At 46.4% G+C, this 27,295-nt stretch overlaps 1 protein-coding gene across 5 annotated transcripts in view; it reads left to right on the top strand.

Moving 5' to 3' along the window:
• Positions 1 to 2,744: 2,744 nt before the first annotated feature.
• PDGFRA (platelet derived growth factor receptor alpha) overlaps positions 2,745 to 27,295 on the top strand; it is a 43,511-nt gene continuing 18,960 nt past the window's right edge. Inside the window, exons 1-14 of one of the 5 annotated variants that reach the window (XM_019640891.1) lie at positions 2,889 to 3,073; positions 4,107 to 4,267; positions 11,695 to 11,737; positions 12,558 to 12,618; positions 14,097 to 14,411; positions 16,157 to 16,417; positions 17,498 to 17,628; positions 19,503 to 19,674; positions 19,767 to 19,956; positions 22,530 to 22,645; positions 23,608 to 23,734; positions 24,858 to 25,051; positions 25,790 to 25,884; positions 26,103 to 26,235. In XM_019640891.1, coding sequence (XP_019496436.1) covers positions 12,570 to 12,618; positions 14,097 to 14,411; positions 16,157 to 16,417; positions 17,498 to 17,628; positions 19,503 to 19,674; positions 19,767 to 19,956; positions 22,530 to 22,645; positions 23,608 to 23,734; positions 24,858 to 25,051; positions 25,790 to 25,884; positions 26,103 to 26,235 — 1,783 coding nt within the window. In that variant the 5' untranslated portion in view covers positions 2,889 to 3,073; positions 4,107 to 4,267; positions 11,695 to 11,737; positions 12,558 to 12,569. Of the gene's footprint in view, positions 3,074 to 4,106; positions 4,268 to 5,741; positions 5,924 to 6,521; positions 6,710 to 11,694; positions 11,738 to 12,557; positions 12,619 to 14,096; positions 14,412 to 16,156; positions 16,418 to 17,497; positions 17,629 to 19,502; positions 19,675 to 19,766; positions 19,957 to 22,529; positions 22,646 to 23,607; positions 23,735 to 24,857; positions 25,052 to 25,789; positions 25,885 to 26,102; positions 26,236 to 27,295 lie in introns of those variants that run through there. The other 4 variants (XM_019640889.1, XM_019640893.1, XM_019640890.1 and 1 more) reach the window with 4 other exon arrangements.

Raw genomic sequence — 27,295 nt, 5'->3', positions numbered from 1 at the left:
TGGGGCCCTCTTTTTGATGACTGGCTCAGCTACGTCTCTTTATACCCTCGCAGCCAATTTTATGTTGCCTGCGGGCCTAGACGCGCGAAGCCGCGCCGGCACCGCCGCTTTCCCCAAACTGCCCGGCCCTGCTCAGCTCCGGAGTTGGGCCTCCTCCCTTTTGAGAACGTCGCAGCAGCTCAGACTCCCGTTTTGGGGAGAAAACCCTCATTCTTAACCCCATGATGATCCCTTAAGGAAACACACAAGAGGTTGAAAACCGATTTCCTGGTGCGAGCTGGGAACTTCTCACAGCTGCCCAGTCCAGCGAGGGTCACTCCTCGGGGAGCACAGGGCGGCCTGATCGCCCGCGGCGGACGGGGCAGAAGCCGAGGGAGAGGAGAAAAGACCCCGCAGACCGTCTTGGCCCGGCGCTGCTTCTTGCCCGCTGCGGCTCCAGGACCACCCAGGTCCCCGGGAGACGGGGGAGCAATCTGGAAAGATCTTAGAACAACACGAGCAGAACGCGGCCTGGCCAGCGCCACCTCCCCCCGACGCCCCGGCGGTCGGCTGCGCGCAGACCCGTCCTCTCCCGAAGTCTCCAAGCAGCGGCGGAGGGCGGATGGCAAAATTCAAACTCGCCTATTAGCAATGGGAGGGGCGGGCGGCTGGGGGCTGCGGGCAGGACTCGTTTACAGGAAAGAACCGCCCCTCTCCGTGGACCTCCAGCCCCCAGGTTGCTCCCGACCACTGGGTTTATTTTGCTTCGGCAGGGAAGGCAGATGTTGACCTCTTCTCCATCTTTGCTCAGTCCAGACTCTGCGAAATCCTCCCCCGACCATTTGTTTCCCTGCGTCACCCCCAGCCAGGGCGCTGTCCGGGGAGTCAGCTCCCCAGGCCTTTAAACCTTCTGGAATGTCACACATGGAAACCTTTAGCAAATGTTTGTTAATGATCATAACAAAGGCATCATTCAAATTAGGCAGGTAATTACTACCAGAAGGACAACTCGGTGCTCACTTTACTCATCCATTCGCTCTACTTTAAACTCGCGAGGAGTAACGGCCCGAAGACACCCCCGCCCAGCCCCCTTTTCAATCCCCCTTAAGAGTCTCTGAAATGAACTGTGAAACGACTATTTGTGCGCGGGAAGCTCTGGGGTCCTGCGTTCAGGAGACCTTGTTGCGACCGGGTTGGCACTTTCCGGGTAGCGGAGCAGGCCTTCCTGGGTAGCTCCCTGCTTCGCCTCCTACCTTCTTGGGTACTTGGTATAAAAACCTAGATATCAACTTGGCTTTATTAATAGCATGAAAGCCAGCACCGGCATTTCCTTATTTTTCCGCACTCTGATATTTTTGGGGTCCTTGGTCCTCGTTCGTTATCTACAAACATTACGGTATCCTGTTAGCATTCCGAACAAGGGACTGTTCATATATTTGCCTTCAATGATTTCCTGAAGGAACATGTGGAAGTAATAGTGAGCAGTGCAGTCACCCGAACTGAAGATGCACGGAGGGCGGCGCGCAGAAGGGCTGGGAAATAGGGCCCCTAGCGCAGCCCCGGGCGTCTTCCCGATCCTGACACCCCAGGAGCCCGTCCCAGTTAAGCACAGCAAGCCTTGGAGTACTTCTCTGTGACCCTCCCCTGCCAGCTGTCCCGTGTCCACCCTCCTGATGAGGGAGAAAGGTGATGGCAGTCCGACGTTCCATTCTCAACCTGGCCGCCTAGGCCTTTCTGAGAGTGTGGGTGGTAGGTGGGTGTAAAGGATGACCCCCCCCCACCCCGCCCTCCACCCAACAAGAGTATTCAAAATTAAAGAAGGCGAAGAGGTGAATGCGCTCCCCTCCCCCGCCCTCTCTCGAAAGCTCCACTCCGCCCAGGTCTGGTTCCTAGAGCGTCAGCGCCCCCTTTCCTTAGCGAGCTGGATCGTTCTCTCCCCGCACTGTCTCTTGCCTGGTGCCTTGGGAATAGGGTTTGGGGCTCTCAACCCCAGGACTTTGGAAGGGTCTGACCCGTGCAGCGCGATGGAGCTCGGAGAGGGTCCAAATGCACCTCCCCCTGAACGTGGGGTGGAGGGCTTGTCACAGATAATTCCCCAAACGCCCAAATCTAAACCTTTTTGTGTACGTGATAGAAGCCAGGGCAACCTCGCCCAGATAACCCCGAAAACAAAGGCACGACAAGATAAGTGGCTCCAAGGGAGTAAAGGTCGTTCTGGCAGAGAACGTTCCAAACCTACGCAGACCCTCGATTCTCTGTACCCTCGTCCAAACCCATTTTCCAAAACAAAACAAAAACACCCAGCATCCTCATATTGGACTCAACAGTTTGTCTAATCCCACTAAGCGATTAGCAACTGCACGGCACTTTCCCTAAAAGACCCCAGGTTCAAAACGACGCAACCGCTTGGAGACCTCTGCCGAGGGCCCTATTTCTAGTTCGGCTGGGAATTTCGACAGAAGGGACACTTTTCGATTTTTTTTCGATTTCAGATTTACATTCTTTCTGGGCATTAAATGCGATTTTACGTGTTCTTTTTCGTTCTTTCGAAGAGAATACGAAGCAATATAACAGAGCAGGGAAATATCCCCAAATCAGGAGGCAAACTCATTCTAGAAATGATGGGCAGTCTGTATTTTCATGAACCTCTTTCCCAGCAAAGCATCAACACCTCCCCCTTCCACCACCCCCACCCCATCTGGTATACTTCTCCCCGCCTCCTTCCCCCCAGTTGTTGAAGTCTGGGGGTTGGGGCTGGACCCCCTGATTGCATAAGAGCAAAACGCGAAGGCCCAATCTGAAGGCTGGGAGATTTCAGAGCGCACAGTGCGAGGAAACTTTTATTTTGAAGAGGCCCGAGGAGGGGGGGGGGCTTCATTTCCTGACAGCTATTTACTTAGAGCAAATGATTAGTTTTAGAAGGATGGACTATAACATTGAATCAATTACAAAACGCGGTTTTTGAGCCCATTACAGTTGGAACTAGAGAGAGAAACAGAGGAGGGAAGGAACTACAGGGGAGGACTGGAGGCCGTGGACACAATTTTTACTGCATATGTAGGATTTTCATTGCGAATTGACATAGGAAGAGAAGGTAAGGGAGAAGAAAAAAAAATGATTTTTGTTTCTAAGAGAAGTCCCTGTCAGGCCCTTTGGGCAAAAAGTGAAGTAACTTCACTCAAACTTTGGGCGATGAGAAAAAACAAAACAGAACAAAACAAAATTGGAATTGAATTCCAGTTGTGTGTCCAGATAATAACTTATTTTGAATAAACTTCACTTGGAGGGAAGATAGCCATAGAGTTCGAAAGTCTAGGGATAAAAAAAACACACACACACATTTTCCAGACCTATTTTTAAAAACTGTTTTTCTAACAACTCTATGGCCTCCCGAAGAAATTGTTTAGGCTTACATTTTTGAGGTTTCTTGTGGGGTTGAGGGTGGTACTAGTATATACTGGGACAAGCACCAAGTAATGCTGAGAGTGGGGGCAGAGGTGTTTGCCTTCTTTTTGGCAGTGGGTCCTGGAAGGCGACAGGTTTTTAATGAGTATTTTCATTCTTCGCTCGCGGTTTGGCGGGACAACGCTGCAAGCCGGTGGCGTGGAGTGCGGCTGGAGCACCGGGGGAGGAGGGAGAGGAGAGCGCCGAGTGGGGCGCAGGAGGGGTTGCGTGGAGGGGAGGCGTGAAGGGTTCGGCTGGAGGAGGCCGGACCTTGGGTGCTGCTGGGCGCACACAGCGCCGGCTCAGGGCGCGTAATTACTGGACGGCTCTGCGCCGGGTGCGAGCCGAGGCCAGACTCAGGACAACCGTGAAGGCTGCAAGACGAGCAGAGGGGGCGCGGACTTGGGCGAGGGTTTGGGGAGCTCCCCAGTGGTTTGTGGGATTAGTGAAGTGCGAGGGAGAACGGGCGCCAGTCCCGCAGAGCGCTCGGGTTGCGCGCCTTAGCGCGGGGGCGACGGCGGCGCGGGCGGGCAGGCAGGCAGTCTGGAGTAATGACAAACACATTTGGCCCCGAGTGAAGAAGTCGTCGTCGCCTCGCATTCCAGCAACCCGGATTTGAGGAATTTTGAACTGCGCTCCAAGGGGCCCTCATTGTGCGCTATACTCCCCACCCCCACCCATAGTGTGCGCCCCCTTCCTCCGTGGACTCGTTCCTGCAAAGCCCGGGGCTCTGCTGCTGCCCAGACCCGGCCGCTGGAAGGAAAGAAGGACGGTCGCCAGGAAAAGTGCTGAACTTCTTGTGGGGAAGTTAGGGATGACTCGGAACGGAGAAACTTGGTTCCAGGTAAGACAAGAGGGAGGCCAACCGCTCTCACCACCTCCTTCAGGGTCCCTGAGCCGTAGACCTTCCTTGCATGCCCCTTTACGAGCTGGAATGCGTGGCACTCGCCCCGTGCACTAGTCCTGCGCGGCTTCATCCTCTCCAGTACCTCCAGTCTCTCTTCCGCTCCCTGCTTCGGCTTCTCTGCCCCCTGCGGAGCGGTCTCCTAGCGCCCCTCCTGCCTCCGAGGTCTATCTCCAAGGAAATAGGCTTTTACTCGTGAGATTAACTTCTCCCTGCAGCGCAAGGGGAGCGGGCGGCGGCCACTTGGCTCGGAAACAACTGGGATCAGCGGTTCTTTTAGGAAAGGGTGGTCGCGGGCAGCTCAAAGCGAGAGGGAATGTGGCCAGATCTGAGTACGGCTGCCGGAAGGGGCCAGGAACCCCGGCAACCTGTCCAGGTGTGCAGGAGCTGCCAGTGGCCTGGCCAAGCGTCTCGGCCGGGAAGGAAGTGTTGGGCTGTCTGTGCTCTGTCCGTTTCTCCTGCAGCCAGAGCGCCCGCCCGGTACTTTGCTTCCCTACCCTGCTAAGACTTCAAGATGTACAGAAAGAGTGCCTGGAAGAACGTTCTACTCCTCTCCGTGAGAGGCAAACAAGGGTTGGAGAGAGAGGGTTGACGGCCTTTATCAGGTCCGGATTGCCCCGCGACTGGCCGAGCTGCCTGGAAAAGCCCGGGGCTGGGCGGTGTGGGAAATGGTTTTTTTGGCTCTGCAGCCGAATTGCTCAACCTTTGGACCGTCTCGCCTCGTCATGCTCGCTCCCAACCAGAGCTAGGCAGCTTTTTAGAACAGAGAGAGGCATCCAGGGCAAACAGGCACGACAGTCACCCGCACAGCTCCCCGCACTAACACCTCAGGGCCCAGTGGGCCCCGGGGCCGCTAGAGGGAAGGGGGCGCCTAGGACCGGCGCACCTCGTCTGCTGCCGCGCTGGCTGTGGTTTTTACAACTCCCCCCCCCACCCCGCCATCTGACCCACCCGGATTCTGGTGCTGCTGCTTTGCATCCCTTCCCTCTTTCTCTCTGCCGCCCCCCCCCTCCCGGCTTCCTCTTTTCCTCAATCCTCACGATAAAGGGGGCCCTTCCTCGGCTCCCCGACAGGCGAGGGCACGATCAGCCTCGCTTTGGGGCTCTTGCACAGTCTTGCTTTTGGTTTGACTCACTGTAGCTGGACTCCAGGGTTGGAGTCCTGAGAGCGGGGTCGGGGGGCAGACAGAAGGAGGTGGGGGTGAGACCTGTAGGTGACTCTCGGCCCTTGCACAAGCCTTAGATAGACCGAGGGGGACCCGAAGCATAGCCCCAGCTCCCCACTCTCCGCCCCAGGTCCACTTTCCTCCCAGGGCGCGGGCTGGGGAGGGGTGAAGGGGGAGGGGCATCAGGCAGGGCTTTCCAGTTGCAAACGCGTCTGGCGCCGAGGCAGTCCCGTTTTGTGCCTCCTGGGGACGGGCCGTGGGCGGCGCGCAGTGCTGGGACGCGTCCTGGAGACGTGGTGGCCAGCGCCTTCCTGCAAAGCCCAGCGGGTGGGACTCCCTCTGGCCTCGGTGGAGCCGCGACAAGGTTACATGCCGCTGATGGAAACTTGACAATTCTGGGCAGAGCAAAAATCCTACTCGGTGACTGAAAGGTGCGGCTCTCAGCATCCCTCGCATGCGTTTTCTCGGGGTCCGCGCGCCACATCTGCCGTCGAGGGGTGACGGAGGAGGTCTTGCGGGCTCGATCCCCGCGCGGGATGCGGGGTCGGGCGCAAATTGTTTATGCCCACTGTGCTCTAGTCCGGGCTCAGTTTGTACTAGTCTTTTGCTGAAGTGGCTCGGCGGCATTTCCTTTTGGTTAAAACTGAACAGTGAGCCAGGGATCGGTTAGATAGGTAGAACGGAGGGGATAAAGAAGACCTCAGACTTGGGGTGCTTCCTTCCCTTCCTATTGTAGTCCCCCTTCCCCGAGAAACGGGAGCGAGAGGCGCAGGCGGGCGCGAGTGCGCGCTGGGCAGCCACGGCCAAAGGGAGCGTCAGGCTAGGGGGGTTACTTGGGAAGGCCCGGTTTAAACGATGGGGGGGCTCAGTCTCAGCTCGCCCCGGCCTTCTCCGCGAGCAGCTGCCCGCGGCTGTGTCGCTTTCAGGCCCATAGGAGGCGCTGGCACGCGACTGTAACCCTAAACCCTTGGTCCCTCTCCCTCCACCCCGCCCATTCCCTCTCCCTCCACCCGGTCCGGCCCCCCTCAGGTCTCAACCGAAAACAATGCAAACGCCAAGCTTCGTGACTGGGGCTCAGCGGCCGCTGCAGCTCTGAAGCCAGGAGCGCGGCGGGCCGGAGCGCAGAATCCCGGAGCTCGAGGTCGTCACCACCATCCCCAGGGTGACCGAGCCGCGGAGGGTGTGGAAGCGGCGGGAAGGGAAGCGGCTGGCTCAGTGTACGTGTGGGTGTGGTGGGGGCAGGGGGCCGGGCCGTGTCAGTGCGAAAACTCCCCGGCGAAAGTGGGAGAGCCGTGGTCTCGGCTGCGCTGTCGGAGACCCGGAATTTGAGCGGCGGACAGGAGAGGGAACAAGCCAGCCGGTAAGATTCGCGGGGCTGCTGCGCCCTCTAGCTGGCCCTCGGAGCGCGGGCCGGCTTTCCGCCAGCCTCCGGCGGTCCGCACTGCAGCCGCCGCGTCGGAGCGTCCCGCTGAGACCAAAGGGGCCCAGAAATACTAACCCGGTCACCTCTCTCGTTTCTAAAGGGCTCGAATAGACGCCTCGCAGGCACCGGGTGGGCCTGGCAGGCGCTGGGTGGGCGGGGGGACGTAGAGTTACTTGGGTTTGAGGATGAAGGTGGGGCGTCATAATAATTAAATGTGGGAAAAGCGGAGGTTAGAGGGTCCTGGGCGCTCTTGGGGGAGTAGTAGCCGACTTTTGTTTTCCAGCTCCTCACTAGTTCCTCTGCCGCGCAAGAGGCCTGTGGCGGTTTGTTTTACGACCCCGCGTTATTGTGCAACGAGAACAGTCGTTTCCAATCAGCCCATGATTCTCGGTTGCGCGGCCGTCGCGGCCCCCGCCCGGGGCGGGTTTACGAGGGGTGACAATGGCGTGTGAACAGGTTGGGCAGTGCGGGGCTGGCAATGGCGTCGCGACCCCCCACCCAGCGCGGCCCAGGTGGCCTCCTTCCCCGAGTGGGCGGACACTCCGAGGTAGAGAGCATTGGCTAAACAAAACCCTGAACCATCCAGCCTCCTCTCGAGTGGCTTTTCCTGCTGAACTTTTGTGGCCTGGGACGGTAGAGTCGTTTTCCAGGCTCCCGAGGCCCTGCTGCCTCCGCCCGCAGTGATGATGGTGATGGTGTCTGCCCACCGAATTCTCCTGGGGTCCCGCGGAGATTTAAACAGTTTCAGCCGCAGTCCATTCCAGCTTCCAGCCTGTGGGCTTGGAACTGAGGTCACCACGAAACCTAGAAGTACAACCCAAGAAAGGAAAAGATTGGAAGTTAAGATTTGGGACATTTTAGCACAGAAGTTGCAGAGGTGTCTGCGTCCCCACGAACCCCTTGATCCAAGTCCTTGACCAACACTACCATCTGCTGGCCACACTTGAGAACTGCAGTAACCCTCTGCGGGAATGGGCTTCGCGGAGATGATTAAGCGAGTTGTGGCATCAGGAAGATGCATTTTTGGCTGGGTAGGACCAAGTGAAAAATGATGACTGCTTTTCTTTTCTTATTATCAAGGTGCAAGAATCACTGGGCGGACAGCGTTTATTTTGTGGACCTTTATGTAGTTTTTTGCCTTAGTTGTTAATCTTTGGCATTTATGCTACGAGCAAAGTGCGGCCCTACCACCTCTGATTATCAGAGCAGATTTTGCATTTCCCTTTTAAGAGTGAAGCCCTTGTGTCGGAGGCCTGGTGATCTCAAGCTCTAGTGCACTCCTACAAGCTGCTACAACTAAGATCATCCCGTTAAGAGTCACACCAGTTTGGCAACAATCAAAAGGAAGTGTCATGTTAGTCTCCTGTGGTTAAATGTGCGTATCTCGTGCAGGGAGAGCAGAAAGGTTTATGAGCTTAGATTGTCCCATAAAATGCTCCCATGTAAAAATACTCCAGCCCCCACCCATCGCTGGAATGTCTAATGGAGCACAGAGAGATCAAAACAACAAAACAGGCTCCAGTGGGATATAGATCCTTGTCAACACACCCTCTGTGAAGTTGCCACCAGTGTAGACTGGCACTGGGATTGCCTGGGCTGAAGTTATGAGACTGAGTACAACATTTGTCACAGGGGGGAAAAAAAACAGGATATGTAATTTTCACAGTTAGAATTAACTTAGGAGAGCTGAAATTAACAAAACCTCGGAAATCTGACTCTTGAAGTCGTCAGTGGCTTTTGGGACTGTGAGAGAGTCTCCTGTGGCCTTTAATCATGCCAGGGTGGGGTGAAATTCAATATTCAGCGGCTCTGCAGTGGGTGCATTGTGCAGTTGGTGACCGGGAAGCTAGCTCTGTGGCTTTATGAGAATAATGCTTACTTCTGGAAATAGGGCCCTCGCATTGCTTGCTCTCTGTTTGCGCTCTAGCTTAGCATGTTGTCTTTGGTTATAGACTCGCACTCAATGGCTCTTCACTTCTGTTTGTGGAGACAAGATGGCAACCTGTTAAAGAGAAAGAATTATGACTGCAAACAGATTTGTTTCTCTGTTTGTGGGACTGTGTATTGGCTCAACTGAAAATTGTCTTGATAGCTACACCAGGCCTGGGCTGACTCTGCGTTCAGATCAGCTTCTCCACCAGGCAGATGGTGCCAGGCCAGTCACAGGTCCTCTGGGGCCTGACTTTCTCAGGAAGGAGAAGTTGAAGTAGCCATTCTGATGTTCCCTTATCTAAAACATTTGAGGAGTCTGCAGAAAATGAGTCAATATGAAAATCAATAGCTGTAGTTTTCAAAGCCCTTGTAGTTAAAGGATACAATTTAATCTTTACAATAATGTAGTAAAGGCAAGCTAGCAAGTCAGGCGTGATTAGTCCTGGTTTATAAAAGGGAGTGAGGTTCAGAGAGATGCACTGTGTCAGATATGGGATCAGAGCCCAGTCCAGTGGGATTTCCATCATATCTTCTGAGAGAAGGAATGAGAAGGACAAGAACATGGCGGGTGGAGGTGTAGGGAAGCTCACAAGTCACTTAACCTGAAGTGGAATGTGGCAGGGAGCTCTTTTCCTGTTTGTTTCTCTAACTGGTGGCAAAAGTTTTTGAGTTGTGACTATAGAGGATTGAGACTGAAGTCCAACACATAGTTGGCATGAGAGAAATGATTATGATTTTTTTAGAAAAGAGCTTTGGATAAAATTTATTGTTCCTCACATAGTAATTTGTTCGTGCTGATTCATAACGTGCCATGTTTCTCTGAATTTGTAATGTCAGTTACTTATATTTGCACATCTGATTTTTGGATGAGCTTCAGGAGAGGGGCTCCTGGTTAAGAATGAGTGCTTATTCCTAGTAGAAAAGTGCCAGAAGTAGCAAGACTCCTAGAGAGTGTCACTACAGGGTCACTAGGCAAGGAAGCCTCTGTCCTCTCCAGTTGGTTGTTCTCTGTTACCTACTGGTAGGGCAAACACTCTGCAATTATTCACGAGTAAATTGTCTGAGTTACGGATTAGTAATGACATGAAACTTCACAAATCTGCCTGGGTTTCTGGCCAGGGGACCACTCTGATCAGAGAAGGGAGTTTGAAATCTTAAGCAAACACATGTTGATTCTCAGTATTCGCATCATTATCGCTGGCTCCAGAGGCCCTGTTTTCATTGCCCACTTTGTATGTCAGTAAGTGTCATACCTGGCAGCGGGTCCAGCCTATCAGGACACACAGAAGGAAATCTGGTGGGGCCTCAGCAGGGCAAAATGCTGCTCAGAGCCTGCCCCGTAAAAAGCAGCAAGCCTTTCTCTTAAGCTGGGGAATGCTTTAAAGATGCATCGTTGGCAAGCTCTGCTAAAGAAATACAGGATATAAATGTGATAAAACCCAAGAGAGCAAGCTGGCTCTGGAGGGCTCCTTTGAAGTTCGCTAAGTGGATTATCAGTGGGAGGCTGATATTTATATGTACAAACACACAAGCCCTTACTGCTAATTGAGGTAAATCAGGCTGGCCATCATGGCTCTGGGCCCGCTGTGCCCATCACCTCAGCAGCATAAAAACCCTGCATCCCCAGGCACATGCCAGGATCCTCAGAAGCCATCAGCCAGCCAGCATTGTGCAAATCACATTTGGGTTCAGAGCACTGAAATTGTGCTTCTCTCACTGTGGTGAGCAGAGAGGGAAAGCAGGGCCCACTCTTCATTAGGAAATAGTTGGGGTGGGGGAGGGGATGGGGGTTAGGGGGTTGGGGAGGAGACACACAAGGCTGAAACAGTGACCTTCTCTTAAGAGAGACCCATGTGGTGGATTGGAGAGAGAACAGCTTTTGCATCACACAGATTTTGTGTTAGAATCCTGGATTTGTCACCAAACCTCTCTGAGCCTCATCAGCCACTTCTTAAAATTGAATATGTCACAGGGTTGTTATTATTATATAACCAGCACAGCATACACATGAAAACTTTAGCTTAGTAAATATTGGTTTCTCATTCCCGCCTTGGAGAAAACAATGATTATTTTTTTCCTGTCCAACTCACCCCCTTCCCCGTTACCAGCATTTCATCTTTTTTCCTCCTCCATTCTCCTGGTAGAATTCAATGAAGCAGAAATCGGATTTCTGCAAGTAGATCACCTTGCCATTGTAAAGCAAAAATTAATGGTCGGGCACCACCAAAAACTAGGCTATTATGTACTGGATTCTGTCCAAAGAAACACAAAAACAAACAACTAGAGCTAAGCAAATGTACGTTGAATTTTTTCTTTTTTTGTTTTGCTTTTTAGACAGTTTATTCAGGAATCGTGGACACACAGTTTCCAAAGTCAGTGATGAAACAAATTAAGTTCCATGATGTCATTCCATTGCACGCGTTGGGTTTCAGGCCACTCAGGGATCCAGTGTACCCCAGATCTCTTCAGTTGAAACTTGGGTGCTCAGTGGCCCCAACAACTGCAAGCCCATTTAGAGTTCTTTTTCATTGCCTTCAGTAAGACCACGTGATCAATGACTTCCTGTGGGAAGTGCAGGGGGAGATAAAGTGACTGGGGGTGTGCATGAAAAGAAAGATCAAGAAAAGGGGTCTTTGCAGAGAGTTGACCAGAAGAGACTTTTTGGTGCTTTTTATGGCAGGGCAGCATGGGCCCCTCTTCAATTTTTCTGTTCCTTAATTTTCCTCCTCCCTTCCTCCCCCACCCCTCCTTTCCTCTCTCCCCGTCTCCCTTCCTTACCACGGCTTTCCCTGCTTGTGCCTTATGGACATTCGATTTCAATCTCTGCACTTCTCTTACCTTTCACAGATTTGGTTGTCGGACATCAGAGCCCAGAACTTGGTTGCTGCAGGTACTACTATTATCTTAACATGAAAATGAGTCATCAGTCTCCATGGAATGTTATCCTGTGGTCGGCTACATCCCTTGAGACAACAGGAATTTAGTCACATTTCTCCCTCCCATTTCCTCTCCCTTCACTTTCTTTACTGCCCCTCCTTCCATTCCTGTGCCCTGGGTTTTCAAGCCTTGTTTATCTGAACTGTGAGTGCAGCAGGTCCTAGGAGAATGTGGGCTGGGTTTGAGCCTGGTACAGGCCAGAGCCTTCATATCACAAAGTGACATTATCCTCTTAAGTGACATTCGTTAGTGGGATTTTCAAAAACCCTAGATCTGAATGGCTCTTGAAGAATGAGGAATTTGTTCCAGCCAAGCATCTTTTCCGAAGGTTGTAGAGGATATTGACCTTCATGTACTTTCTGTCGTGAAACAAAGCATGTGACAACCCATTGTGAGTGAAAACAGCTCAAGTTTGGAAGTTGAGTAAATACATATGTTTACTTCTTTGTTTTTCATGTTCTTAATTGAAATGGTTTAAAAGGAACCGTTCTCCTGTACTCTTGGACACATTCCAAGACAATAAAGTGAGACATTTTGGAATTTGAAAACTGCGTGCAATCAAAACGGGTTTCAGCTTCAGATAGCTTGGAGCCCCATCAGGTTATTTGATTCTTCTTAGGCATCTTATTGTTTTAATCGTGACTCAGCTGGGATGTTTTTTAACTAAAATGATGCTCTTGACATTTTCTATAGCTCAAAGCACAGAGAGAAGTAGGGTCATGGGTTATTTCTAATGGCTAATACTGTTTCTGTTTGTCTTTTGACTTTTACAGTTTTCCAGAGCTATGGGGGCTTCCCATCTGGCACTCCTGGTGTTAGGCTGCCTCCTTGCAGGTATGCATCCCAGTCCTCTCCAAGTTCGTTATCCTGGGGGAAGCCTTGTTTTCTAAGTTCTGTGTGCTGGGGCATGTTACCTGTACTCTGCATAAATAGTCCAAAAGAGTGAAGAGAAGTAGAAAATTACAGGACATTATCTAAAGTGACCTTCAGTTCCCTTTGCATTCATTCCATTTCAAAAAGAATGTTCTCCAGGGGGCAATTTTAGTATATGTCAATCAAAGCATTGAAATGTTAGGAATAATAGTCTAAATTACCCACTACCCTCTTCGTTTTCTTAGACATGGGTTTCCAAAAGAGGTGGATCAGAGAAATTCAAGAAGTTCAAAAAAAAAAAAAAAAGGAAAATTCTTGTCCAGGTAATCATACCTGTCTTAAGTGAAAGATGCTTCAATTGCTGGAAACTCTTAGAGTCACCTTTTCTGTTGGAATCTAATAGAATATTTGACTCTTGGGAATCCTACTAACTTTTCCAGCAGGAGGATGCCGTTGGAGCTATCTGTTGAAGTATTTATTGGACTTTTCTTAGTTATCATCCAGATAGCTATGCATTGCAGCTGTTCACCATGAAATCAATGTTTTTCTAGCCTGGGGAGTGAACTTACACCTATTGGTGTCTTTAGGTCTTATCTATATGGATATGGTAGAATTGAGCAGGATTGGTGATTTAGTAGTTCTAAACTCCACTAATTATACAGCATCTACAGGATGATAGGTGACCCAGATGTGCTTACATCTTCATCTTAACAAGCTGCAGGAATCATAGTGGGCATATATTGAAGATGGCTGGGATCCCAACACTGGGCTCCAAGGGAGATTAGAGACCATTAATTACCAATTAAGTCTTAATGTACTTGCTATCAGTTTTGTAGACAGGGGATACTAGACTGAAATTTTAGGTTCTAAGATAGACTTTTCACTTTTGGGCTTTACTTGTTCTTAGTTTTGAATGAAAATCCACACTGCCCTGCTTTGGTTTCTGGAAGTCATTAGAGAGAAGGTATGTTGGAGTGTTGTTAGAAACAGAAGACGTGTAATTCTTGAGCACAAATCTGCTTTGTGCTTGGTTCAGTCAGTCTCCCTGCCCCTGTCCTCCTTAAGGGAAACCTCTGCAGGGAATGTGGGCAATAAAGAACCCATATGTGCTTGAGCCTATGCCATCTTGGGATATTTTATGGTCCCACATAAGAGTCTGAAATATGGAATTGAAATCAGACGTCCTCTATCCATTTGAGTGTTTGGGGGGGTGCATCTGGGGGACTTGGTGTGGCTATTGAAGCCTTTGGAGCATTTGCTACTCTCAGCAGATGCGATGGCTCTTATAATGGGGGGCCTTTCATGGGCATCCAGGCTAACGGATTTTTGTGTAGAGATGGTCGTTGTTCGTATAAGCGGCTACTGTTGCTTCTCTCGGTTCTCTGGGTGAGACCATCCCTTCTGGCTGCATCCTATTCAGAGCCTGTTTCCTTTTACAGGGCCGAGCCTAATCCTCTGCCAGCTTTCATTACCCTCTATCCTCCCAAACGAAAATGAAAAGGTTGTGCAGCTGAATTCATCCTTTTCTCTGCGATGCTTTGGGGAGAGTGAAGTGAGCTGGCAGTACCCCATGCCCGACGAGAATCGCAATGTGCAAATCAGAAACGAGGAGAACAACAGTGGCTTTTTTGTGACGGTGCTGGAAGTGGTCAATGCCTCGGCAACCCACACGGGACTGTACACTTGCTATTACAACCACACGCAGACAGAAGAAAATGAGATTGAAGGCAGGCGTATTTACATCTACGTGCCAGGTGAGCTGGGTGGGTCCCCTGGACCAACCTTGTTGTCGTCGTAACTCTCCTGTGTACTGTATTAGAGACTTTAAAAAATAGAAAAGGAATAAATGCTTATTGGAGAGAGAGAAATTCAGGGGAACACACAAAATTAAGTCAAGGTCATTTGTAATGTCATTATCAAGAAATATTCACTGTTAACATTTTTGTTAACTATATTGTTAACTATATTGTTTTGAAAATCATTTTTATTGTTGCATATCCTTTCTTGGTGTTATGCAAAAAAACCTCAAATGTGCTCATTTCTGTTCAGTGCAGTTAAGTCCCACAAATATTTACTATGCATTTCCTGTATGTCAGGCATTGTGCTAAGTGTTGGGGACGCACATTAATTAGGTAGGCCTAATTGCTTATAGCTCAATAGTTTACAAATAACTATGCTATTTTTCAAATTCAATAAAATATATATCTACTCTTGATGAATTGGAAGGGATTTTTTTTCTTTTTAATTAAAAATCAGGGGCACATTCCATAGTAATGATGTTATCTTTTGTCCTCTGAGAAGCAGATGCCAAGATAGGAGTAAGATGGGATTAATCATGCAAGGGTTTTATTAGGGGAGAGGCCTGTGAGAGAAAATGGGGCGGGATCTAGCAGAGGCTGGGGGAGCTGTCTGACTGCATGCTAAGTGTGACCCTGAGCCGAAGAGAGAAGGAGAGGAGGCGGGGTAGATGAATCCTACACCTCTAGGGAACTTCCGGGAGTCCTCCAGCCTAAAGAACCCCAGTTCAACGTAGTTCATTGGCTGTTAAAGGGGCCCTGGGGGGTGTGGCCTTGCGTGGCCCCTGCAGTTGGAGGGCTGTCATGCTTTCTCACATCAGCCACCCTGATTGATTAGGCTTAGCCATGAGCTGACCACCAGGGATAGGAATTTTAAAAAACTTTTCCTAATTTAAACATTATGAATATTTTCTCTTGTTTTGAACCAATTTGATTATTTTGTCCATTTTTTTTGTTTTTAGTGGTTTAATTTTTTTTTTTAAGATTTTATTGAGGAATTGGGGGAGGGAACAGCGTTGGGGAATCGGGGGAAGGGGAACAGACAAGTTGCTGTCTGTCCCTTTGTTCCTCAGTCTAGCTGTGGAGGACGTCGCCCCACTGGCCCATGTTGGTATTGTGATCATTGCGCTCTTCCCCACTGAGGCAGATCTGTTGCAAGTCATTGGACAGCCACTCCCAGCGGCTCATGGTAGCTTACGCTGTCTGCCAGCCACTAACAGTAGCCTACGGCAGCCCACTGCAGCTCCGCTGCAGCCCACGCTGTTGCCAGCGACTCACAGCAGCCCAGCTCCAGGTCGAGCTGTTGTTCACCATCTTAGCTGTAGAGGGCAGTGTCACTGGCCCACATGGGATCCAAACTGGCAGCCTTGCTGCTCAGAGCTCATGCTCCCAAGCCAACTCTTAACCAACCAGCCACTCGGCCGGCCCAGTAGTTGTTTAATTTTTTTATTTTAATTCCTGGCTACTATTTATAGGTATCATCAGTATTTTTTATTAGGGTACAGACAATTTGGCATTGTTCATACTTTAAAATCACTTTTTAGCTAGTATGATGACTCGTGTCAGTAGGGTGACAGCTTCTGGACATATGTGTGAAGGCAAAATTCATTCTTAATAAGATTAGTGCCAAAGGGGTAATTGTTTTGCTTATGTGTGTAAAGGCGAAATAAATACCTAATCTGCCTGCCTTTTTTAAACCACAGACCCAGATGTAGCCTTCGTACCTCTAGGAATGACAGATTACTTGGTCATCGTGGAAGACGATGATTCTGCCATCATACCTTGTCGAACGACTGATCCTGATACTCCGGTGACCTTACTCAGCAGTGACGGGGTGGTGCTTGCCTCTTACGACAGCAGACAGGGCTTTAACGGAACCTTCACTGTTGGGCCCTATATCTGTGAGGCCACCGTCAGAGGGAAGAAGTTCCAGACCATTCCATTTAATGTTTATGCTTTAAAATGTACGTGTACCCTCTCCCTCCTTTAAATAAGAGTGACAGGCAAAATAATCAGATGCATATAGGATTTAAAAAAAAAAATCATAGTCCCTGGTGATGGATGGAGATCCTGAATTCTGATTTGGGGATTTAGGACCCCATGTTTCCCATACAATGTTAGGCTGACCTCTGTGGCTATAATAATATGAAGCTTAGCCTTATTGAAGGTAAAAGCTTTCTTACCCCTGTAAGATTTTGTGTTTCATTAGTTCAAATACTGTAAGGAATTCTTTTATTGTATAAGCCTCTTACTGTTTTACTCACATTCCTGACTACAGAGGCCTTCAAAACAAATACATATGGGGGAGGGATGGACACCTAGATTAATTTTAGCAACCAAAGAAAAGTGATTTTGAATTTTGAGAAAGGCTTGTAGTTGCAGACTTCATCCCTTTGATGTGAGTAGTTAATGAGAGTGGGAAAGTATAATACATGTTGGGGTCAACGATTTATTGAACAGTTACTTGTAGGTGTGGCAGCAGCAAGAGTATGCCATTTAACTCTTCTCAAGGGCTTGTTTTATGCCAGGCACTGTGCTAGGTTTTGGAAAAGTGCTGAGAATAAAATTGGGGAGCAGAGTGGGAAAGAAGAAGAGAATGAATGATGGGATAGGAGCTTAGTGCCTAGAGGAGTGCTGGTCAGTAAAGGTTAGTTGATTAAATGAATGAAGACATCAGTAAAGGTGATTGCAAAAGACTACAGTCACAATTAACCCAAATGTTCAGGAATGTGGTGTTCTGTTTAATTGGAATTTATTTTTACTATCGTTATTATTCTGTGTGTGTGTGTGTGTGTGTGTGTGTGTGTGTGCGCACGCGCACACACACACGTGTGCTATTTTGTATTATAACTACATGCCAAATTATGTATGCCAACTCAGAATCAAGGCTTCTGAGATTTTCAAAATCTTGTCTTGATCAAAGTGGTTTTCAAATTATTTTTCAACGTTTTCTTAAAAAAACCCAAAAACACCCAAACCTATAATTAGGATCCTAATTATACTATGGATATTTAGGTCCTTGTGTTTGTTCTTTTTTCAAATAGCCACACCAGAACTTGATCTAGAAATGGAAGCTCCTAAAACTGTGTATAAATCAGGGGAAACAGTTGTGGTCACCTGTGCCGTCTTTAACAACGAGGTGGTTGACCTTCAGTGGACTTACCCTGGAGAAGTGGTAGGTACCCTCGCGGCTCCTGGTGGCATGGAGTAGAGCACAGCAGGGCTCCAAAGACTTATCTGTCAGCTTCTCTAGACCTCAGCTTCCCATCTCTACAATGAGCACATTTGGCTAGATGACTTATGGCTCTTTGAGCAGTGGGAGAGTTTGAGATGACAATAGCTGGACCAGGATGTTCAGCATGTATCAAGATTGTACACTGAGCCTTCTTGTTCATAAGTCAGAAAGAAATAGAAAGCTTCTATGGCTACAAGATAACCGAAAAATTAGAAAAGCAAAAAATGCATAGATTTTAAGATTTGCTAATTGCTGAGGTAGTCATTAATTCTTTTTTTGTTTGTTTCTTTTGTTTTTTGGCTCCCATGCCTTTGGGTTTTGAGGCATTTGATAATGTTGATTGCCTGCTCCCTTTCCATTTCTGCTCTGTTGTCTGCCACCCAGGACACTGTTCTGACTCCTACCTGCCTGGTCTTTTCTTTGCATGTCTTACCTTCAGTGAACAGGCAATACTTGAATCATTCAGCAAAGATGTAATGATGTTTGCTAAATCCCAAGCAGTCTGCTAGAAGCCAACCTATGCACAGAAGGTGGAAGAAAGGAGGAGTGGAGATAAAAGTGAGGAAGGGGGACCACTGTGCCATCTCCGGTCACTGGGGATTTACACACAGTGCTTCACTTATTCTAATGCGTTGTAGTAAGTGTGTAAGAGAACTGAGTGTAAAAGACTGACGGTGCAATGCAGAAATGATTAACGGTGCTTAACACAACAGCCTTGGGAAGAACAAAAAACATATATATGTATATACATATATATATATACACATAAAAACATATACACATACTATATGTATATATACATATATGTACAAAAAACATATATATATATATATATATACATATATATATATATTTTCCCCTTCACTCCTGATATGCAAATTTCTGCTTTCTGCTCTTTTTGGTATTTGATAGTTTTGCTGCTGCTCTTCTGTTCTCTCTGGGGCATCTCATCTGATTGGAAGTTGGGCATTTTCACATATTGCCTTATAAGCCTCATTCATAGTTCAGTATGTGAACATCTTCCCTGAAATATGAAACTATTTGGTTTTTCTGTTGGTACTTGTTTGCCTTTAATCCTTAAAACATAAAGGTTTTTTTCATTTATTGGATGTATAGACATTCCCCCCCCTCCCCAAACCAAAGTACGTGCTAATTTGGCCCCAAAATATACAAAAATATAATCAATTTTTTTGTCTGATAATAAAAGTAATACAGATTTATTGTTGAAACTTGATAAAATATAGAGAAACAGGAAAAGCTACTTCCCAGAGCTCACTGTTAATATTGGGTTGTTGGAAAAATCATGACGCATTTTTGCAACGAAAAACATAGAAAAAAATATGTCATGACTTTTCCGACAACCCAATATTTTAGGGAGATAAATCCTTTAAATACTTTGTATATATAGATAAATGTTTAATTCTTAATAGGTATTATACTTTAAAAAGTACTTTTTTCTATCCTTTTTCTTTTGGCAATATAGCACAAATACTTTACTATGTCATTAAATATCCTTTTAAAACATGATGTTCTAAGGAGCTAGCTTGAAAAAAAATTTTTTTTGTCAGATTCAATTTTTTAGAGTAATTTAAGTTCACAGCAAAATTGAGTGGAAGATACAGAGATTTCCCATACTCCCCCAGCTCCCACATGTGCACTGCCTCCCCCAGTATCACCATCCCTGCAGGGTGGTACATTTGTTACAATTGATGAACCTACATTGCCATGTCATTGTCACCCACAGTCCATAGTTTACATGAGTTCACTCCTAGAAGCGAGCTTTTTAACGTTGGTTTTCCTCTCTTCTGCTGTAGAAAGGCAAAGGCATCACAATGCTGGAAGAAATCAAGGTCCCATCTATCAAATTGGTGTACACTCTGATGGTCCCTGAGGCCACGGTGAAGGATAGTGGAGATTACGAATGTGCTGCTCGCCAGGCCACTAAGGAGGTTAAAGAAATGAAGAAAGTCACCATTTCTGTCCATGGTACATTCTGCTTTCTAACGTGTCGGTCGTCCATGCTGCTCGGGACCCACTGTGCGGTAATCATTATTTAATGGAAATTCTTCCCTGTACAGAGAAAGGGTTCATTGAAATCAAACCCAACTTCAGCCAGTTGGAAGCTGTCAACCTGCATGAAGTGAAACATTTTGTGGTGGATGTGCAGGCCTACCCCCCTCCCAGGATATCCTGGCTGAAAGACAACCTGACTCTGATAGAAAACCTCACTGAGATCACCACCGACATAGAAAAGATTCAGGAAATAAGGTAAAGAAACACCCTTCCCAAGCATGCCTTCTCCTTTTCTGTGTGTCCCTAGATCGACTGATGTTTGTGCATGTCCTACAACCCAAACCAGGAGTTAATCCAGAAAATGTAGCAATCTGAGTTAGGAGACACTTGAAATCAAGCACCTTTAATTGATAGCATTAAAATATATTGATAGTATGTTGGTAAGTATTTAATGATAAAATAAGAAGAAAGTAGAACTAAAAAGCTCTGCCTCCAATAAAAGATAGGTTCCTGGATCCAGTGAGGGGTGGAAGAAAGAAAACAAAATTGGACCCACTTGGATTGACTAGATTCCTTGATGTCCAGCATTCATATTGCAAGTAGACAGATATGGCAATTCCAGTTGTAAGACAATTATCACAGAAGCTAATATGAAACAAATCATCACTGACTTAATTTGAAACACATTTGCCCCAGTGAGGTCTGCACAGGAAATCAGAGTAGAGTCTGTTTAAATTTGGTTAGGAGAAAATGTACAATGGAGAATTTGGGTAGCCCTCTGATGAGAGTGGTAGACTGTTCTCATGTCTTAACTGGTGGTAGAGTTTTGGGTAAGTCACCTCTCAGCCTCAGTTTCCTCATCTATAATGTAGGGTAAGTAATACCTGTGTCCTTCAAGGCAAGGAATTGGATCAGATGATATTTGAGGTCTTTTGCAGTTTTAAGCTCTGATTAGAAACCAGGAGCAGCAGGTACATCTTGAAGGGCCCAGCTAATCCAGCTCGACACCCTTCTCAGAAACCATCCCAGAGAGACAAACGTCAGTCCTCTACTTCAAGCCACCAGGGAAGAGGAGACAGAACCTCTTTTATCAGTTCATTTAACCTCAAGATTTGCTCTCTTCTTTCTGAATTTAAATTCCACATGTCATTGAGAAGTAGCATCTGAGAAAATGAACTTACACGACCTCTGTGGATGGCCATGGAAAAAGAAATGGAATACTGAATCTGGAAGGCTTTCTGCTAACGCGAAATGAAGGCACACGAAGAGGTGGGAAGGGCTGAGCTTCCCACTAGGCTGAGGCCAGGAGGAATAAGGAAATCCTGGCACAGCCAACACTTGCAAACACTCGCACGAGCACTATCTGAAAGCGCTAATCAACATTAAGACAAGGCTCGCCCGCTGAGTGGTTCAGGAAAGCTGCCTATTCAAGTGAGTCAAGAGTTCCTTCAGCACATATTCTTCTAGTTTCTATTATGGGCCAGAGAACACATGGATGCACACGATGGATGGGGTTTCTGGCTTCCTGGAGCTTGGAACTAGTGGATCCACCAGATTTCTTGGCTGAACAAGTATAGAAAATGAAGGACAGAAGATCGTTTGATAATGAGCAGTCAGACATGCCTAAGCGTTCTCTCTGTCTAAGGAAATCCAGTCAGGGAGTGTGCCCAGTATGGTGCAGCAGAGGGAAAACCAGCCCCGCACGCTCTCATCACAGGGCCTAGTGACTGGCAACTTGGGCTAAAAGACTCTACATTTGCAGGTTACTGTTGAGCCTATGAAATGCTTTCACACATACAATTTTATTTAATTAATTCTTTAAATAACTCTGTGCTATTCATACAATTAGTCTATGCTACATGTAAGGAAATTGAGGCATGGAGAATTTTAGGAATGCCCAAGATCTGCTCACTCCATAACCAGTGCTCTTCTCCACTCAAGTTGCTTTTCGATCCTGTGATGTTTTATAAAGAAGGACAATCAAATGGGCAAATTGATGCACATACACACAAGTACACATACACAGACACACACACAGACACACACACACATACACAGCCAAATGTCGTTTACAATATGTGTAAGAAATCTTTGGGGGAAACTTCCCTTTAATAAAGTATGAAGAAATATATTTTTAAAAATTTATTGCTTTGAATAGGTGATAGAATCCTATGCTTTAAAAATATTCAAACATAATAAGGGCTCATTGTAAGAAGCCTCATTCCATTCCCGTCCCCATCTGCCCAGTAACCCCCTCCTCCCCACCTACAGGGAAACATTTTTATTAGTTTCATTAGGTTCTTATGAAACCTTCCAGCATTTTTAAAAACAAATATAAGCAGGTAGGAATGTTATATCCTGGCGACCTCTCCATATCAATCTATATTTATGGAGAGGGCCTCATTCTTCCAACGGTGTTCCTTTGTTCAGCTGAACTACCTAAAGGATGGATGTTTAGGGGAAGCAAGTAATTTTTAAAAAGGTAAAAGTCAAGTTTTTTTATCTTGTTTTGTAAAAGGAAAGTTGGTGAGATGCATTTATGCCCATTCAGAAGTCAGGCCTTCAGAGACTTGATTCCTCTTGGAGTCACACAAGCAATTGCTCATCTCAAAATGTCTGGCCTCCTGCTTAAGAAATAAATGCCCACAATGCAGACCTTCAACATGTAGAAAGTGTGTGGAAAACTCCAGAAAAGGAATGATCCTGACAAGAGAAAAAGATGTCTTTATTTTTTACAAAACTAAAATTTAAATGGAACACAGTAATTGCTGAAGCAATTGGCATTTATTTGGCTGCTACTTGCTGACACAAAGTCCTTTTCTTTTAAGGTATCGAAGCAAACTAAAGCTGATCCGGGCTAAGGAAGAAGACAGTGGCCATTATACTATCGTGGTTCAAAATGAAGATGATGTGGAGAGCTATACTTTTGAACTCTTAACTCAAGGTATGTAAGGGCGATTTAAAGACAATGCTTGCCTCAGTGAACAAGTGTCTCCCGAGGAGAGCCTGGCCCTTTTCTCCCAGGTCGTGGAGGGGAAAGCAACACTTTTACAGGAGAAGTAGGGACTGTAGATGTCACATGTCAGGGATAGCTTTGCTGGACTTGAGAATTCACACAATGCTGGGAGGTTTCAGTCTACTCTGGAACAGCCTGACTGGGAATTCCTAAGCTCCAACAACTTCCTTACCACCCACTTCTCAATCTGGCACCTACAGTTCTGGCAAGAGTGAAATGATGCTTTTTGGTCCAGATGACCTTAGATTGTGCCCGAGAGTTTTGGCCTTTCTGTTTAGCTTCCCTTGTAGACGTACCGTGGCCCTTACCCGAAAGGAGTGCCCAAGTCTATTTATATTCAGATGCAGCACCTCTTCACTGAGTATCTATCATGTGCCAGGTATTGTCTTAGGTGGGCTCATTTGACCCTCACAATAAATCTATGATACGAGCATTAGCGTATTTATTAAAGTGTTTGATCACAGATTAAAAAAAAATTAAAACCTAATAAAATCCCACAGATGCACTTTGGTAAATGCTGCTTTAGGTTATACTTTAGCTGAATTCATTAGTTGAATCCCAAGCTATATTAATTTTAAGAGCCTCTTTGCCTTTCAAGTCAAATAACCACAGGAACTTTTTTGCTTTCGTCACTCCAGATTTAAAACACCACAGGGTACACATCCCAAGACACTGAAACTGTGAAAATGCTCTTAAACAAGTGGGTCTGTGGCAAACTGGGACATTATTATGCACATAACTGATTCCAGGCCCCCCTCCGCCTTGGTCGGTTACTTGATTTGTACGATCAAATGCCCTGTGGGCAAGTTCTGGACTCATATTCACTTTGTAGTTCCCAGAAGTTCTGGGTCACAAACCATTCAATTCCGATTTGTTTCTACCTCCTGCAGTTCCCTCATCTATTCTGGACTTGGTCGACGACCACCATGGCTCTACGGGGGGACAGACTGTGAGATGCACAGCTGAAGGGACACCTCTTCCTGATATTGAGTGGATGATTTGCAAGGATATTAAGAAGTACGGAAACCAGGTGTTCCTTTTTCCTTTGTGGTCAGAATTTCTTTTTCTTGACGCAAAGGACCTCCAATGCATTTTATTTTTTTTGCTGGCTCTTTTTTGTACTTGTGATTCTTATTCAGCCTAAGTCTCATAAACTACAAGTTAGGGTTCTGAATATTGGACCTTGTGGGTGTGTGCATGCGTGTGTGTGTGTGTGAGCGCATGTGTGTGCACATGCACTTGTGTTCATGAGTAGCTGTAAGGAGAAGGTCAATGGTTTTCATCAGATTCCCAAAGAGTCTGTAATCTGACAGTATGATGAATTTAAAGAACTACCGCTATAAGAGGATTTTTACCACCTTAACCCACATTTTTACCTCTTATTTCTTATATGGTGAACTTTATTTGGTGTCTAGACTGGCATATGAGCATAAATAAAAATACTGCCCATGTGATTGCTCACTACTATATTTGCCTACCTGTCCTTTGGTGGGAGTTAACCCACCAGTTGCTCCTTCGTGTCCCATCTCTCAACCTTCTCAAATGGGCACATGAGCGACATGTTCACACTTCTACCCAGGGCAAGGGGCTGTGTTCAGAAACCTTGATTGCTTCTCCTGAAGCCTGAGACTCCTAGACCTGCCCTGTCCTAGGGCTAAGGGGCTGACTTGGATCTTGACTGGAGCGGAATCTAGGTCCCATAACTCAGCTGTAGGATCACCCCAACCCCAGTGACACCTTAGGGCCTCTCACAGTGCAGATGGAGAGAAGGGAGGCCGCCAGACCCTTTTGAAGGAATACAAAATATGGATAGTTAAAACATTCTTGAAGTTGAACTGTTCAGTTTGCTTCTCGGTTCAAGGCTTGGGGTTGGTAGTTATATTTGATTGACCTTGTTTATTTCTGTCTTGCATTCGTGAATAGTTAACTTTCAATTATGTCCATGTAGGTTATTTTCTATTGGGTGTGTGCAAACAAGTGTTAATGTTAATAGGCTCATAAAGTAAGAAAATCAACCTGTAACATCCCCAAATTGTAGACCAGATCAGAAGGGCTTGCCATCTTAGATTATTCTCACTGCTCCACTCACCTCCATTACTCCTGATAATCAGCTCTGTATTTATGTCCTTTTTCTCTCCAGATGTAATAATGAGACTTCATGGACGATTCTGGCCAACAACATCTCAAACATCATCACGGAGGTCCACCCCCGAGACAGGAGTACAGTGGAGGGCCGGGTGACATTCGCCAAAGTGGAGGAGACCATTGCGGTTCGATGTCTGGCTAAGAATCTCCTTGGGGCTGAGAACCGAGAGCTAAAGCTGGTGGCTCCCAGTGAGTTTTTCATAAGTCAGGACAACTCTCAATCATCAGCCAAGCCCTTTTTCCCTCAGATGGAACTTTAAATCCCTAATGGGGTCCTATAAGAACGAAGGTCCCAAGGCAGAACGGCTCTGAATGCTCTTACAGGGCCTTCTCAGCGCATCTGTGTGGGAGTCCTTTCTTTCCGATTCAAATACAAAACTGTACCTCTCAGAGGCCCCTCAGCATTTGCTTGTCTAACAGTATAACTACCCAGCCTCTTTAGTGTGCATGTGGGAATTCAAAGCGGGAAGAAGGATCTTCTGCCTTTTCCTCGTAACAACAGTTGAGACAGGTTGAATTCTTAAAAAAAAAAAAAAATGAACGAAGTCAAAGGCAACGTAAACAAAATGCACCCTTTCAAAATAAGTTGAATTTAAATTTCTGAACTTAAAGTCATGTCCATCTCATTTATCAGTCTTTATATTCCAATTCACATTCTGTCCAGAAGATTAATGTTGGAGCACCTTTAGAGAAAATATGGCATTCCCCTGATTGGATTTTGTTCCTTTCTGTTTTAAGGGACGAGCTGGAGTAGTCTTATGTGTGTAGATAATTGAGAGATGCTATTGCCCATCCCTAAAATGATCCAAGTCCCTCCGGCTTCTCCACGAGCAGTGAGATTTCTGGCCCAGACACAGGCACACTGCCTACCTGCCCTTCTGCATGTTTGTGCAAATTTTCCATCATGGCTCTCTGTTTCTCCCCCAGCTCTGCGTTCTGAACTCACGGTGGCGGCAGCAGTCCTGGTGCTATTGGTGATTGTGATCATCTCACTGATTGTCCTGGTTGTCATTTGGAAACAGGTAGATATTTTTCTCAAAGAACTCAATATCTTTGAAGCCAATAAGAACAAGTAAAATAGCCACCTAGTTCAGTGCTTGGCACAGAGAAGTTGCTTGGTAACTATGTGTTGAGTGAACGTGTTGAATCCTACTACGTCTGGTCACTTTGCTGCTCCAGTTCACCTTTGGTGTGTCCGGACTCTGGTAATTCACCAGTTACCTGTCCTGGTCATTTATAGAAACCGAGGTATGAAATTCGCTGGAGGGTCATTGAATCAATCAGCCCCGATGGACATGAATATATTTATGTGGACCCGATGCAGCTGCCTTATGACTCGAGATGGGAGTTTCCAAGAGATGGACTAGTGCTGGGTAAGCACCTATTGGGGTGATCATCCAAGATTCCCTTTCGATTTGTACAGACTTGACTCTTTACAGTCCCATGAAGGAATGAGGAATTTAAACTTGTGCTTAATAAGAGTTAGGTAATAGAAACTGGCTTTCAGAGATTTTTTTTTTGTCTTGAAAATGAGTTAATTGGATCACTGCAATGATTTAAAAAATCTCAGTTTATAGAAAGTTATGGTTAAAGAAAATTTTATAAAAGGAGAAGAGAATATGAGGAGACCTGCCAAAGATACCCATCAAAATGGCTTTGCTTTGGAAATGACACAAATTGAAAATGAGATGATTTTCCGTGACTAAAAAGGAACAGATGAGAAATGAATGAGGACAACCACAAAATATAATTTGATCCAGTATATTCTGAGGATGTATTAGATACTTCTTTAGAATATGTATATTTAGAATATAGAATATAAAAATATAGGTACATTTTAAAGCAAAACATGTAAGATAATCAAGCCAGTTTATCACAGACTTTTCAAATATTGCAATCTTGGGCTGGGACCACATGAAGCTTTAGTCCAGGGAATTAAAAAAAAAAATCACATTCTGAATTAATGAAAACAGGACAGAGAAATGAAAGTTAGACCTAAAGGTTGTGTCACCATGAATGTTCTAATGATATGTAATTTGAAGGATGCCAAAGGTAGTTATTTATTTATTTATTTATTTATTTATTTATTTATTTTTATTGTTAGTTTCAGGTGTACAGAACAATGCAATAGTTACCCTTTTCACCCTCACAAAGTAACAACCCCCCCCCCCCCATCCACTGCCCTCCCACCCCCGATATCATGCTTATCTATTACAATTCCATTGAATCCGTTCCCGCACTCTACTCCATGTCCCGAGGTTATATGTATATATAATTATAGTTGACATACAGTATTATTCAACATCAGTTTCAGAAATACAATGTGGTGGTCAGGCCTCTACATCAACTATGAAGTGGACTCCCCAAAAGGACATGGGTCCATCTGGCCCCCTAAGAAATACTTACAACATTATTGATTGTATTCCTCGGACT

The sequence above is a fragment of the Hipposideros armiger genome, unplaced genomic scaffold (genome assembly GCF_001890085.2).
Source record: "Hipposideros armiger isolate ML-2016 unplaced genomic scaffold, ASM189008v1 scaffold_53, whole genome shotgun sequence".
Classification (NCBI taxonomy): Eukaryota; Metazoa; Chordata; class Mammalia; order Chiroptera; family Hipposideridae; genus Hipposideros; species Hipposideros armiger.
The sequence above is the reverse complement of the archived record's forward strand: the minus strand, read 5'-3'. Positions and strand labels throughout refer to the sequence as shown.